The sequence below is a fragment of the Schistocerca piceifrons genome, chromosome 8 (genome assembly GCF_021461385.2).
Source record: "Schistocerca piceifrons isolate TAMUIC-IGC-003096 chromosome 8, iqSchPice1.1, whole genome shotgun sequence".
NCBI lineage: Eukaryota > Metazoa > Arthropoda > Insecta > Orthoptera > Acrididae > Schistocerca > Schistocerca piceifrons.
The window spans coordinates 462,775,200-462,789,946 of NC_060145.1; the positions used below are offsets into that span (position 1 = coordinate 462,775,200).

General features: G+C 39.0%; 1 protein-coding gene across 1 annotated transcript in view; it reads left to right on the top strand.

Moving 5' to 3' along the window:
* LOC124711309 (sorting and assembly machinery component 50 homolog B) overlaps positions 1 to 14,747 on the top strand; it is a 111,146-nt gene that overhangs the window by 88,962 nt on the left and 7,437 nt on the right. The window contains exons 7-8 of the mRNA XM_047241325.1: positions 3,179 to 3,448; positions 5,807 to 5,968. Coding sequence (XP_047097281.1) covers positions 3,179 to 3,448; positions 5,807 to 5,968 — 432 coding nt within the window. The remainder of the gene's footprint in view (positions 1 to 3,178; positions 3,449 to 5,806; positions 5,969 to 14,747) is intronic.

Sequence of the window (14,747 nt, forward strand, 5' to 3'; positions counted from 1 at the left end):
GAAATGGGCAGAAAAAGACCTAGAACGACGAGGACCCCTGCAATGGACGAGACAATTCTTCATGCAGTTGATGATAACCCTACTGTCAGCGTCAGAGAAGTTGCTGCTGTACAAGGTAACGTTGACCACATCACTGTATGGAGAGTGCTACGGGAGAATCAGTTGTTTCCGTACCATGTACAGCATGTGCAGGCACTATCAGCAGCTGATTGGCCTCCACGGGTACACCTCCCTCCCCCCCCACCCCCCCCCCCCCCCCCACCCAGAGAGAGAGAGAGAGAGAGAGAGAGAGAGAGAGAGAGAGAGAGAGAGAGAGAGAGGGAGGGAGGGGGGGGGGGGAAGAGTGAGAAAGGTTTATGAAGGAAGGGGACAGAGCAGGGGGAGGGGTCGGGTGCAGAGAAGAGGGAATGTAGGGGGGGAATCCTTGCTAATGTTCACAAACTGTTTATTTTTCAGAAATGAATTTTGTGTTTTGTGTGGTAATATGGAACTTGAAATATTCTTAAATATAGTTCATATATCCTGTTGTGAGGACTCTATACAGGGTGTTACAAAAAGGTACGGCCAAACTTTCAAGAAACATTCCTCACACACAAATAAAGAAAAGATGTTATGCGGACATGTGTCCAGAAACGCTTAATTTCCATGTTAGAGCTCATTTTATTACTTCTCTTCAAATCACATTAATCATGGAATGGAAACACACAGCAACAGAACGTACCAGCGTGACTTCAAACACTTTGTTACAGGAAATGTTCAAAGTGTCCTCCGTTACCGAGGATACATGCATCCACCCTCCGTCGCATGGAATCCCTGATGTGCTGATGCAGCCCTAGGGAATGGCGTATTGTATCACAGCTGTCCACAATTCGAGCACGAAGAGTCTCTACATTTGGTACTGGGGTTGCGTAGACAAGAGCTTTCAAATGCCCCCATAAATGAAAGTCAAGAGGGTTGAGGTCAGGAGAGCGGGGAGGCCATGGAATTGGTCTGCCTCTACCAATCCAGCGGTCACCGAATCTGTTGTACAGGAGCTCCATCGTGCATGAACCACATGTTGTGTCGTTCTTGTAAAGGCACATGTTCTAGCAGCACAGGTAGAGTATCCCGTATGAAATCATGGTAACGTGCTCCATTGAGCGTAGGTGGAGGAACATGGGGCCAATCAAGACATCACCAACAATGCCTGCCCAAACGTTAACAGAAAATCTGTGTTGATGACGTGATTGCAAAATTGCGTGCGGATTCTCATCAGCCCAAAAATGTTGATTGTGAAAATTTACAATTTGATCACGTTGGAATGAAGCCTCATCCGTAAAGAGAACATTTGCACTGAAATGAGGATTGACGTATTGTTGGATGAACCATTCGCAGAAGTGTACCCGTGGAGGCCAATCAGCTGCTGATAGTGCCTGCACATGCTGTACATGGTACGGAAACAACTGATTCTCCCGTAGCACTCTCCATACAGTGACGTGGTCAACGTTACCTTGTACAGCAGCAACTTCTCTGATGCTGACAGTGGGGTTATCGTCAACTGCATGAAGAATTGTCTCGTCCATTGCAGGTGTCCTCGTCGTTCTAGGTCTTCCCCAGTCGCGAGTCTTAGGCTGGAATGTTCCGTGCTCCCTAAGACGCCGATCAATTGCTTCGAACGTCTTCCTGTCGGGACACCTTCGTTCTGGAAATCTGTCTCGATACAAACGTTTCGCACCACGGCTATTGCCCCGAGCTAATCCATACATAAAATGGGCATCTGCCAACTCCGCATTTGTAAACATTGCACTGACTGCAAAACCACGTTCGTGATGAACACTAACCTGTTGATGCTACGTACTGATGTCATTGATGCTAGTACTGTAGAGCAATGAGTCGCGTGTGAACACAAGCACTGAAGTCAACATTACCTTATGGGCCAACTGGCAGTGAATCGAGGAAGTACAGTACATACTGACGAAACTAAAATGAGCTCTAACATGGAAATTAAGCGTTTCTGGACACATGTCCACATAACATCTTTTCTTTATTTGTGTGTGAGGAATGTTTCCTGAAACTTTGACCGTACCTTTTTGTAACACCCTGTATTCATAGATCAGATGAAGATCTTCTGTTGAAATTGTAACATTAAACTGACATTTAGTAGTATTACTCTTTGTGTTTTCGCAATCATTCTGCTGCAGCTGCTTTGTGTTTCCTTGGTGCCAGATATTTGTGAGCAGTGTACGTGTTGGACAATAGTAGAGTGCATTGTCCAAATAAAATTGTGCTGATGATTATAGGCCAGATGAACAGCTCAGGCAAGCCAGTTTGATCATTAGTACTTAAAATAAGAATGAAGTGCAGAATTTTTGTTACTAAAATTTACAAAAAATTGCAAAACGTATTTACATGTTGAATAGTAATGCTTCTGAATTTTCTATTCTGTTCTCAATATTATTAAGGTGTTATACATTATGCATATTACTCGTCTGACTTTCCTACTCTGCTAATGAACATTGCAACCTTCTGCACCTAGAGGGCACTGAATTGTAGCTTGTGATGTGGCACTTCACACTGTAACTATATGTCACTGCATAGGAGACCCTCAGAAAACTGAAAGCATGAATTTGAAGAGTTCGTACACTCATGGAATACCCTCTCCTTCGGCATGACAGTGTCAAGCCACAGCCGGATGCTGTGACACTTGTAACAATCCGATGCCTTCCGTTTACTGTCATCGATTATCCTCTGTACGGTCCTGACTTGGCCCCTTCGGATTTTCATCTGTTTCAAAAACTTAAAGAACACCCCAGAAGACTTAATTTTGATAGTGAAGAAGTGGTGCAACAGGGGTGAGACTGTGGTTCCATCAACATAATTAATCATTCTATAGTGACAGTATCAGCGAATTGGTCTCTCATTGAGAGAAATGTATTTGTTGCCAGGATAACTGTGTTGTGAAATAAATATGTAGACATTTCGGATAAAGATGAAGAAAGTTAATAACATATGTTTTGTTTAAAAAGTTTTAAGTTTTCACATAAGAAAGTCAGTGACATTACTTTTCAGCTTGCCTTCATATAAAATTTTTTTTATGTATCTCTATCACTGTGTGTGTGTGTGTGTGTGTGTGTGTGTGTGTGTGTGTGTGTGTGTGTTTGTTTTAATTTTTTTTAACATTGTGTTGTTGTTGTTACAGATACAGCATAACTTACAGTGGGAGGGTAATTACCGTGATCTATCGTGTCTCACACGAGCTGCAGCATTTGCTGTGCGAGAGCAAGCTGGTCCGACCCTCAAATCGAGCATTCGACACATTATCACTGCTGACAGACGTGACGCTCCCATATTTCCATCAAAGGGTGGACTGTTTCAGCTGACAACCGAGTTTGCAGGACTCGGTGGTAACATAGGGTTTCTGAAGAACGAGCTCATGCTGCAGGCTAATGTGCCTCTGTTGGAGGGAATAGTGAGTAATGGCAAGAGATAAAACATTATAATCAAATTTATAAACTTAAGAATGAGTCAAATCTTTAAAAGGAAGGGTTTGCAAAATGAAATTAATTTCATATTTGTAACAGTATTATGAAAAGGAAAATTGCTACTCACCATATAGCGGAGATGGTGAGTCGCAGATAGGCACAACAAAAACACACTCACAGTTAAAGCTTTCGGCCATTAAGGCCTTCGGCACCAAAACAAAACACACACACACACACACACACACACACACACACACACACACACACACACACACACTTACTCACTCACTCTGCAGCGTGGTTTCAGCACTTGGTAATGAAAAGGGTTCCTGAACAGTTTAATGAGAAGAGATAATAACAAATATTTTCTTCAAGGCAAAGAGACATAGGGCAGGGCCTGAGAACACATTGGGAGGCCATCTTTGTACTTTTATGTCCTTTCATTTTCATTCATGGTCGAGGATAAACCTTATCTGTGGATATTTGAAGCTAGTATTTTATTTGCTCAACCAGACATTTATGACATTAATAGTTTCATATGCCCTGTTTGATATTGTTAATTCTGAGATTTCTTCATGGACAAAAATGTACATAGTCTCTCTCAAGCAGGTTTGCAGTCAGTAGCAGAACAAATGGTGCAGTGATTAGGGCACTGGACATATTTCCTGGAGCTGTATTATTTTACTCCATCGCCAGCCATTCCAATTTAAATTTTCAGTAGTTACTGTAAATAACTGCAGTGTATTGTTGATGTGTATTCTCAGCTACAGATTGTAGTTTGTTCTGTTTTTGTCCTTGGTTAGCTGACCTTGTGCTGTATATATAATGTTCTTGACAAAAAATTAAAACTTTATTTCCCTTCCATCATATTTATGAAAAATGAGAAACAGGTCAAATCAATGCAAGGGTAAATTGTCATAATCACTCTAATATTGTCCATCTAAAGGATTGGAGAAGCGATTGTGAAGGTAACCATTAACACTATGTAGTATGCATCACACAAGTATGAGAAATGTAATCCACAGGCAGGAGTCAAGTTCCCATCATCTGGCTGTCTGTTCAACCCTTCATACAGCCACACTCAAAAAGCACAAAGTAATCATAAAATTAAAATATAATAAAAATATTCAGACGTAAAGTTCACATCTTACTTTAAAATCAGCAATACCTGATTGTTTCACTTTGCCATCTTATTGCCCATTCACTGAAGTGCTCCTTTCCTATAGTGATAACATGGGCCACATCTGCTTCAAGTCACAATAGCTGCATTGTCATGCACTAGCTAGTTCTTTAAACAAGTAAACTGCCCAACTGACAGCACTGGGCCATTAGCCGCCCCATGGTATTCCAAGGAACATGTAGAAACAACAAACCAGTGGTATCTATGAAAAACTGCTCATGCATGGTGGATTACTGCTAACCTCAAAAAAGACCTATAACCTGTAGAAAAAAGCGTTACTGCTCTTTCCTGTTTTTATATTAAGCTCATTATCAAATCTATCTCAGTGAGTTGTGGGAGAGAGCAGTAATGCTTTCTTTCACGGATTTATGGTTTGTTCTTGAGGGAAGCAGTAATATACATGAACATTTGGCATAGATACTGTTGGTTTGTTGTTTCTTCATGTTCCCTGTAATGGAATGCTATGGAATGGCTGTTGGCTCAGTGCACTCAGTGAAAGCCATACACTTGATTGTAGTGCACAGAAAGGTGGGGGGAAAGGTGACTGTTTTGACATGAAGCAGATGTGGCTGGTGTTATCACTTCAGGAAAGAAGCACTCCGGTGACTGGACGGTAGTATAGAGACGTGAAACAGACAATCAGGCATTGCTGAATTTAAAGTGAGATGTTGACTTTATGTCCAAGTATTTATATTATGCCTTTATTTTATGACTACTTTGTGATTTTTACCTGTAAATGTGTGTGTGTGTGTGTGTGTGTGTGTGTGTGTGTGTGTGCGCGCGCGCATCAGTGCCAGAAAAAGAGGGTTTAATGGGCTTTACCATATGAAAAAGGGAACGTAACACAGACTACAAAAATTCTCAGTTTTTAAAACAATTTTAAAAGTTGAATTAAGAATCTTTATTAGCCGTTAAGTATTTTCTCATACAATGGGCTTTGTCAACAAGTTCAATTACAGTATAAAGATGGTGAATTATAGCATAATCATAATACAAAAATAGGTTTAATTGGATATAAATGTGTAGGACTTAATTTCTGCAGTATTATATTTAATATTCAGATTTTTTCTCATTAAATTTAGTAATTATTAAATTTTTCAGTTCTATAAATAATGGATGTGTTAAGTAAAAAGATAATGACCATCCTCTTGTTTTGTGTTGTTAGGTTATTCAGGGTGGAGTTCAAGGTGGACTGCTGACACACTTAGCTGGAGATAAGCAAGTGAACATCTGTGACCGGTTTTTCCTCGGTGGACCACTCAATTTAAGAGGGTTTGAGCTTAGAGGAGCCGGTCCTCACTCTGATGGGAATGCCCTTGGTGCTGATGTGAGTTGTCAGACATTATTATTATTATTATTATTATTATTATTATTATTATTATTTTAAGCAATAGCTATGAAAGAGCGACAAAAAATGTTGAAGTGGTAACGCTGTAGGTGTCCTTCTGCATTAAATATTGAAATTTTAGGTCACACCATGTGTCTGTTGCTAACGAAAATTTTTCAGTTGTGCAGTTATGCAAGTTTTGGAAAATGTAGATGAAAGTCAGTGCTGTAGATGGCATTCTGAACAATGAAACACACACACACACACACACACACACACACACACACTGTGTTTTGACAATGGAAGTACAATTAAATGTGTCAACAAGAGAAATGTGGTCGTTACTCATAAATGGGGATGCTTCTTCAAATGAGAAAAGGTTAACAACTTGCACAAAAATGAACTGCCAATTCTGTTGGAATTTTGGTTGAATCTCTGTAACCCATCATATTTTTAACATTGAACGACCATAATGGAAACTTACCAAAGGATTTTATCCCTTCTCTTGATCTGAGCAGTATTCCTTCATGCGGAATTATAGGCACATGCCGGATGCTGGCTACTCACCTATGGCTTGCCAAACTGACAGTGTGTGATTGCGAATAAAATAGTTATTACTGAGAAAAATAAACAATTGATCTATCGCACAACACAATGCTCGGTGTATTGTCAGCAGTGGAGGATAATGCGAGTGACAGGAATGCAGAAGCTAACCATGTGTGCCATGTGAGCTGGAGTTTGAAAACAGTCATGAAAGCAGATCTGCCTTTGTCAGCAGGACATTTCAATAAATTAAATATATCTAATCACCACACCCTTTTAGGATATTCCTACTTTTGTGATAATACTGACCATTTTTTTCATTTGTATAATTAGTTTATTAGTGCTGGTAATGTGCACACAACAATTGAAATGCTTTTTCTCATTGTGGTGAGCCAATTAAAACATTGCTATTTGTGATTGCTTTTCGGCTGTTTCTATCTTGCAGTAAAATGTGATGTCCACATGTAAATAGTATAATGTCTCTTATTACATCCATATCCAAGTAAAGATAGTGAAACTTATGTACTTCATTGGACACTTTTTACCAGAAGCACAAACAGGTCATATCTGTGGAAATTACGCATTTTCAACTTTTTGCAATGGATTGTAGAGATATGTCAGCATAACAGGCAGCAAGTAGATAACCTTGTTTTACTTTCCTGCTTTGCTCCTACTCCTAAATCACAATTTTATAATATTCCTCAGTTCCTTATTCACTGCCCTCACGATGAATTGTCTGTCCCTTCTTACGATCTGAAAACATTGTGGAGGCAGAAGATATAATGCCAGTGGCTAATGGCCCACCAAATACTGAACTGAGCGTTGTTCTTGACGAAAGAAGAAACAAAACAAAAGAACTGTACAGATATTTGTAACTGAAAACTACTATGTTCTAACTAAAATAGGTGGAGCACTTAAATGGCGAAAAACGAAACAGTACTCAGTGATAATGAAATTCAGTATACCATAAGGCTATATTTTTCAGACGGGCAATACTTCCACTGCCCATACGTGCCATGCCGAAGTGAGCATATGGCAGGATTATCATCCCGCTCCCCTCCTCACCCCTCCCGCAGTGCTCATGTGGCACGCGGCATGAGAAACTGTGCCACAGCCACAACGCCATGCGACCCTGCGCAGGCGTGTCTCTCGTCCCAATCAATTTGCGTGGTCCCATTTGAACCTGTGAAGTTAAAAGAACATGCACTGTGGTGCGTCGCACCACACGTGCTATACGCATCTCAATTTGCACGTAGCCTTAAGGATTCTCCTCAGTACAAGTATCTTCCCACAATGTTCGGCTTCCTAAATTGTGTTCCCCATCCTCTCCAGATTCGAATCTGTCGAGAATCACTCTCCAGACCAAATCAGGACTCATCTGTGAAAAAGATCATTGGCTCACTGTTTCAACATACAGGTTGCATGTTGACGACTCCTCTCTAGATGTTTCCTCTTGTGAAGGCTCGTCAGAGGTACACACACCACAGGTCTCTGACAATAAAAGCCATTCTGCTGAAGCCTTCTGTACACAGTTTGCCTCAGTACAACACGTCCAGTTGATGCTAGTTGCTGTGTAGTACTAAGGTGGTACCATAGTGCCCTTACAGTCAAATAAAGACGCCTTTTTATGGTGTCACCTGTGGTCAGCCCTGCCCTGGTCTCGGGATACAGTTTTGGTCTCTGTAAACTGTCACCACATCCGGGAAACAACAGAATGATTCACATTAATCCATCGGGCCACATAATTTTGTGACTGTTCTGTTTCCATTTTTCCGGTGGCGCTCCATTGCAGAGTGTTGTTAGGCATCTTCTCTGCACTGTACTGCACTGTATGTTACTGTGTACACTGCAGTTGTGCATATGGGACTACCCAGCGAACACTATCCCATTTGATAGGTGGCTGGTGACTTCTTCATTGGCATGGTTGTCTGTTGATCGGGATGCCAACTTCCATCCAGAACACAATTGTATGGACATCTACTGACAGTTTGTATGTTTATATCACGGATGAGAGACAGTATGGTGAAACAGCAGTTTGTTGCTGTAACACGTAGTGTGCAGCTAACATAATGTTATGGCACTTGGTGGCAATGCGAAAGTGCAGCAAGCGTAATATTACGTTGTGTCAGTTACAATTATTATCCGTGGCATGGGAAGTATATTTATGACTCCCGCTAAGTGTTTGTGGTCTACAGACATTGTAGCCTCTGCTGTGACCGATAGATGGCAGTAGTGGCTTCACTGGAAAACTTCTTCCTTACTGAAACCTATGTTATTGCTGTTTACTTCGTAGGCTTTACCTGAAGTTTGAGTTCTCTCTGTTTCGTGTGTTGTTGTGTAGATTTTGTGTTCAAAATGTGTAATGTAGAAGAGAAACATTGGGAGCAAATGATTTACAAAGTCCTTGATGAGTCTGCAGATGACGAAAATGGAGTATTTGATGACGATTCAGATTATACGTCATCTGGAAATAGTAGTAAGTCAAGATTTGTTTGAAGTTGAGTTGCTGCATACATTTATCGACTTCAAACAAATCAACAGATTTTGTAGTTATCAATTATTCTCCTGCAGATGTACCAGGAAACCTGTTCAGAATGGAAAGAGGTGTGAAGGTGTCTTTGATGGTGACTGGACTGACCGATGCAGACGAAATTCCTTATGTAGCTATATACAATGGCCCTCGTGAAGTGACACATAATGGAGCACTTCATGAACCTTTAGATGTATTCTATTATGAGAAGGAAAGTTGCTACTCATCATATAGTGGAGATGCTGAGTACATTGTTTAGATGTATTCTTTTCTTTGACAGTGCTCTAATAACACCTATGAAGGAACAAACAAATTGTTATGCCAGGCAAAAACTTGCAAAGTTGAGGTCTGACAATAAGCTTCTGCCTAATTCAAGGTTCAAACAATGGAAAACGGTGACAAAATCAGAAATGAAAAAAATGTTGCTATTTTTCTGCATATGACAATAAGTGAGAGATGAGACATGAAGAATCACTGGAGCACTAATCCTGTTGTCAGCTGTAATTTTTACCCCACTGTTGTTTCAAGGGAGAGATTTATACATATATTATCCATGTTTCATCGGAGTGACAACAAACAAGCAAAGAAGAAAGGTGAAAAAGGATATTGATGTCCTTTATATAGTTAGACCTCTCCTCATTTCAATAAGAGAAAAATTTCAAAGTATGTATCCAGAAGGAGCTGTAACAGTCAGTGAAGGAATTTGTCCCTTCAGGGGAAGGATAGGCTACAAGGTTTATGTGACCAGTAAACCAAATAAGTATGGTATGAAGCTATTGAAGCTGTATATCTTGGCTGAATCCAGAACAGATTTTATATGGAATTTTGAAGCATACCATGGACAAGATGAACAACAAGATAACAGTGCTTCTAGTGTTGTGATGAGTTTGACCAGCAAGGTGCTGGGTAAAAGGCACCCTGTGTATGTCGACTGTTTGTACAGGAGTGTACAGTTGAGAATACTGGTATTGTCGGGACAGTAATGAAGAACGGGAAAGGACTGCCAAAAACACTAAAGGAGGCAAAGCTAAGAAAAGGGGAATAAGTTTTCCGCTTCAAAGAGAACGCGCTTGCTGTGCACTGGAAGGATAAGATGATGATTGGATGACCAGAATGAGACACACAGCAACAATGCAGAGTATCACAACAAAAAATCAACAGAAAAAATTAAACTTGCAGCAATTCTTGATTATAATCAACACAATGCTGGGGTGGACCTATTTGACCAACAACTGTCATGTGGTGCTCTGGACCGAAAACAGTGAAGTGATGGAGGAAACTGGCTTTATACTGAGTTGTAATGGCAGTATCAAAAGCCTGCATACTGCACAATTATAACAAAGAAGAAATTAACAACAACAAATTTCATACAGATAATATATAAAAGATTGGTGTTGTAGAGCTTTTCTTGGGGCTCTGGAAAAGTAGCTTGACTCTCAAAAAAACACTTCCCTAATCATGTCACCATTCCAGAAGGAATGAAAAAAGGTCAGTGAAAAGGAAAAAAATTTAACAGGGAAGGCTGGGAGGAAGGACAACTCATTTGAGTGCACCAAATGTAATGTCAGGCTGTGTATCTCTCCTCACTTAAAGTTGTACTGTACTGTGCTCCATTATGAACACTAATATGCACTTCTGTCTTATGTTTTATACTTACGTTATAAGTTCCACAAAAACAGAAATTTCTGCCAGTCCGCAGTAAATAGAATAGAATCTTTGTCACACGACACGTTATATACAATCATTTGATTGAAACATTCTTGACTCATCAATGAATAATTCTATTCCTATATAAGTATACCTAAAACAAAATACATTTAAATAAAGCATATGGATGCTCCCAGAAGCACATTACAACGTAAAAAGATAATTACATGTTAGATTTCTTCTTTTTTCTTTAAATTTCCACAGTGGTTTGAAATCATTCTTTTTAAGTATTTTTCATGTCGGTTTCTGTAGTTTATAAATATGGGTATACTTCAAAGACCACATACTTCCATAAAAGTAATATATATGTTTACAATATATCTAAAAAGAAAGGTGATGAAACTTACCAAACAAAAGCGCTGGCAGGTCGATAGACACACTAACAAACACAAACATACACACAAAATTCTAGCTTTCGCAACCAATGGTTGCCTCGTCAGGAAAGAGGGAAGGAGAAGGAAAGACAAAAGGATATGGGTTATAAGGGAGAGGGTAAGGAGTCATTCCAATCCCGGGAGCGGAAAGACTTACCTTAGGGGGGAAAAAAGGACAGGTATACACTCGCGCACACACACACATATCCATCCACACATACACAGACACAGACACAGACACAAAATGTCTGCTTGTGTCTGTGTATGTGTGGATGGATATGTGTGTGTGTGCGAGTGTATACCTGTCCTTTTTTCCCCCTAAGGTAAGTCTTTCCGCTCCCGGGATTGGAATGACTCCTTACCCTCTCCCTTATAACCCATATCCTTTTGTCTTTCCTTCTCCTTCCCTCTTTCCTGACGAGGCAACCATTGGTTGCGAAAGCTAGAATTTTGTGTGTATGTTTGTGTTTGTTAGTGTGTCTATCGACCTGCCAGCGCTTTTGTTTGGTAAGTTTCATCACCTTTCTTTTTAGATATATTTTTCCCACGTGGAATGTTTCCCTCTATTTTTTATATATATATATATATATATATATATATATATGTTTACATATAGATATTTAGATAGGTAGTTCACACGACACATAGTTTATAAGTATGGACACATATAAAAAGAACACATACCTCCATTAAAAGGGAACATAAGCATACACATAGAACTTAATGTAGAAAAAACAGGAAAAAAAGACAAATGTAATATCTCCTACTTGTCTTCCTCGTTTAAAAAATCGTCCACGCTGTAGTAGCATTTGCTTTTTAAATATTTTTCAGTGTTTGCACTGGTGGATTCTAGCTTACAGCGCTTCAACTTGGAATGGATTTTATTGCTAAGCTTCAAAGCCATGTGATATGGAGTATTTTCAAATAATGTTAGTCTGTGGCGAGGTAACATGTAATCTTGTTTGTTCCTTGTTTCATAAGCATGTGTAAAAGAATTTCCCTCAAACAGACATGGATTTTTTTAATTCAAAGAGAAGTGTTTCATATATAAATATGGAAGGAAGTGTTAGTATGTATGAGTGTCTATTGTTTGTTCCAGTCATAGCTTCCTTTTTCAGCTCCCCAGCATATTCAACGGTTTGTTTGGTCCTGAAGTGTACAATTTGTGTTTTTTGTTAAGTTTAGTTTCATAGCATAATTATTTATTCAATTTTCTAGTTCTTGAAGAGTCTGTTTTGTTTTCTGTGCCAATTCTTCAGTGTTTCTACAGCAGACTACTGCTGTTAAGTCATCTGCATACAGAACAGTATCTGAAGTTACCTTACCTATCATGTCATTTATATAATACAGAAATAGTAATAGGCGTAGTATGGAGCCCTGGGGTACACCTGCTTGTGTTTCCTTCCAACTAGAGCAAGCTTTCTCGCCCCTTATGTTTCCTATTTTTGAGATATTACTTGAACCAATCTAAAGATTTTTCATGGAAGCCATTAAGAAGCTAATTTGAGGAGCAGCTGCTAATGGTTTACCATGTCATATGCCTTACTGAGGTCACAGAAGATACCGGATACACTCTCCCTGTTATCGAGGCATTTGCTTATTTTAGTGATTAGTTCATTAATAGTGTGCATAGTGCTTTGGCCCTTCCTAAGTCCATACTGATTATTAAGAAAAATGTTATGTTTTTTGTTATATTTTTCTAGTTGGTTACTCACTACTTGCTCACATATTTTAGAAATAATTGCTAGTACTGATACTGGGCGAAAATTTCCTCGAACTTCCACGTACTTCAGCCTACCTGGAAAGCAGCCCTCATCAAATGATTGATTTAGTGACAGAGTTGGGGTTCAATATTATCACATCCTGCCTTTATTATTTTTGTTGGGACTTCATCACATCGCCCATGATTTGAGATTTTTTAGGGATTTTATAGTGTTAGCCACCTCATAGCAGGATACATGAGTGAATTTGAATTCTACTGATCTTTGCTGCATTATATAGGGACTTGCGTGTGAAAAGTGAAACGTGGATGGTAAATAGTTTGGACAATTGAAGAGAATGGAAGCTTTCGAAATGTGGTGGTACAGAAGAATGCTGAAGATTAGGTGGGTAGATCACATAACTAATGAGGAGATATTGAATAGAATTGGGGAGAAGAGAAATTTGTGGCACACCTTGACTAGAAGAAGGGATCGGTTGGTAGGACATGTTCTGAGGCATCAAGGGATCACCAATTTAGTATTGGAGGGCAGCGTGGAGGGTAAAAATCGTAGAGGGAGACCAAGAGATGAATACACTAAGCAGATTCAGAAAGATGTTTGTTGCAGTAGTTATTCAGAGATGAAGAAGCTTGCACGGGATAGAGTAGCATGAAGAACTGCATCAAACCAGTCTCTGGACTGAAGACAACAACAACAATGTGTAGAGGAGGGAGTTCGTCAATTTTGTGAGAATTTATGAAATATGTGTTGAATTCTTCGCAAATATGTCTAGAATTTGTAACCATTTCCTCATCTATTTCTAACGTGTGATTAAAACTTCTTGTTTTTTACTGCACCTATTTCACTCCTGACAATTTGCCATACAACTTTTGATTTATTTGTGGCATCTGATATGTATTTACTGTTTGCCGTTTGTATTGCGTGCCTGTGTTTCTACTCTACCAAATATTCTTTTGTATTTATTTACATAGCTGACAAACTCTGCATCATGGTTGTTCTTTGCTTGCATGTGCAGTTTACTTTTTCTAATACTGGAGATCCTGAAGCCTTCAGTTATCCGTGAGTTCTTTTCCGAGTTTTTGTCATGTGGTGTTATGGATGAGAAGCATTCATTGAAAACACTCATGAATTCTGATACAAAAGCAATGTAGTTTGTGTTTGCTAAGTACCGCTTTCTGAAAGACCAGGATGTTTCATTTAGTCTTTAGACAAATGTATTCACATTGTCTTGGCTGAAGTTCCTGACTCGTTTCACTGTTACAGTTTTATCTAAATTTGGCAATGGGATAAAAAGGGCTGAATGGTCAGATTATACCTAATTCTAACATGAACTATATTATCTATACATGTTGCAGAAGATGCTGTTATTCTATTGTACTCGATAAAGTTTAATATTAAGCCATTTTATGATAACATGTCCTTCAGAGAAATTGCAAACCTGTCATCAGCTCTTACATTTATGTTGAAGTCAGCACAAATTATGGCCTTTTTACATAACTTTTCTACCTGCAATCTATACAGCGAGGTTTCAAATTTGTCTAAAAATGCACATGTAGAGGACTAGTCAGGGAAATGATATATACTAATAATTAATATGCCATATTTCAAGTAATTAAAAGTCTGCCTGACTTCAAAGCTTAGTGATTCTTCCACTAGAATGCACGATCCTTCAAAACAGTTTTTTACATAAACTCACTGCTAAATTGTAACCTAAAAGTGAGTTTATCAAGTTTATATTTTCACTTTTAAGCCAGAGCTCATTTAAACATAAAACGTTTACAGAACATGTGTTCTCCAGAAATACTTCTGGTTCATACAATTTGTTCATCATTCCTACTGATAGACTGCCTATGTTAAGATGCATTATGAAATTATTACAAATTAAATCAAACAGAGAATCATTT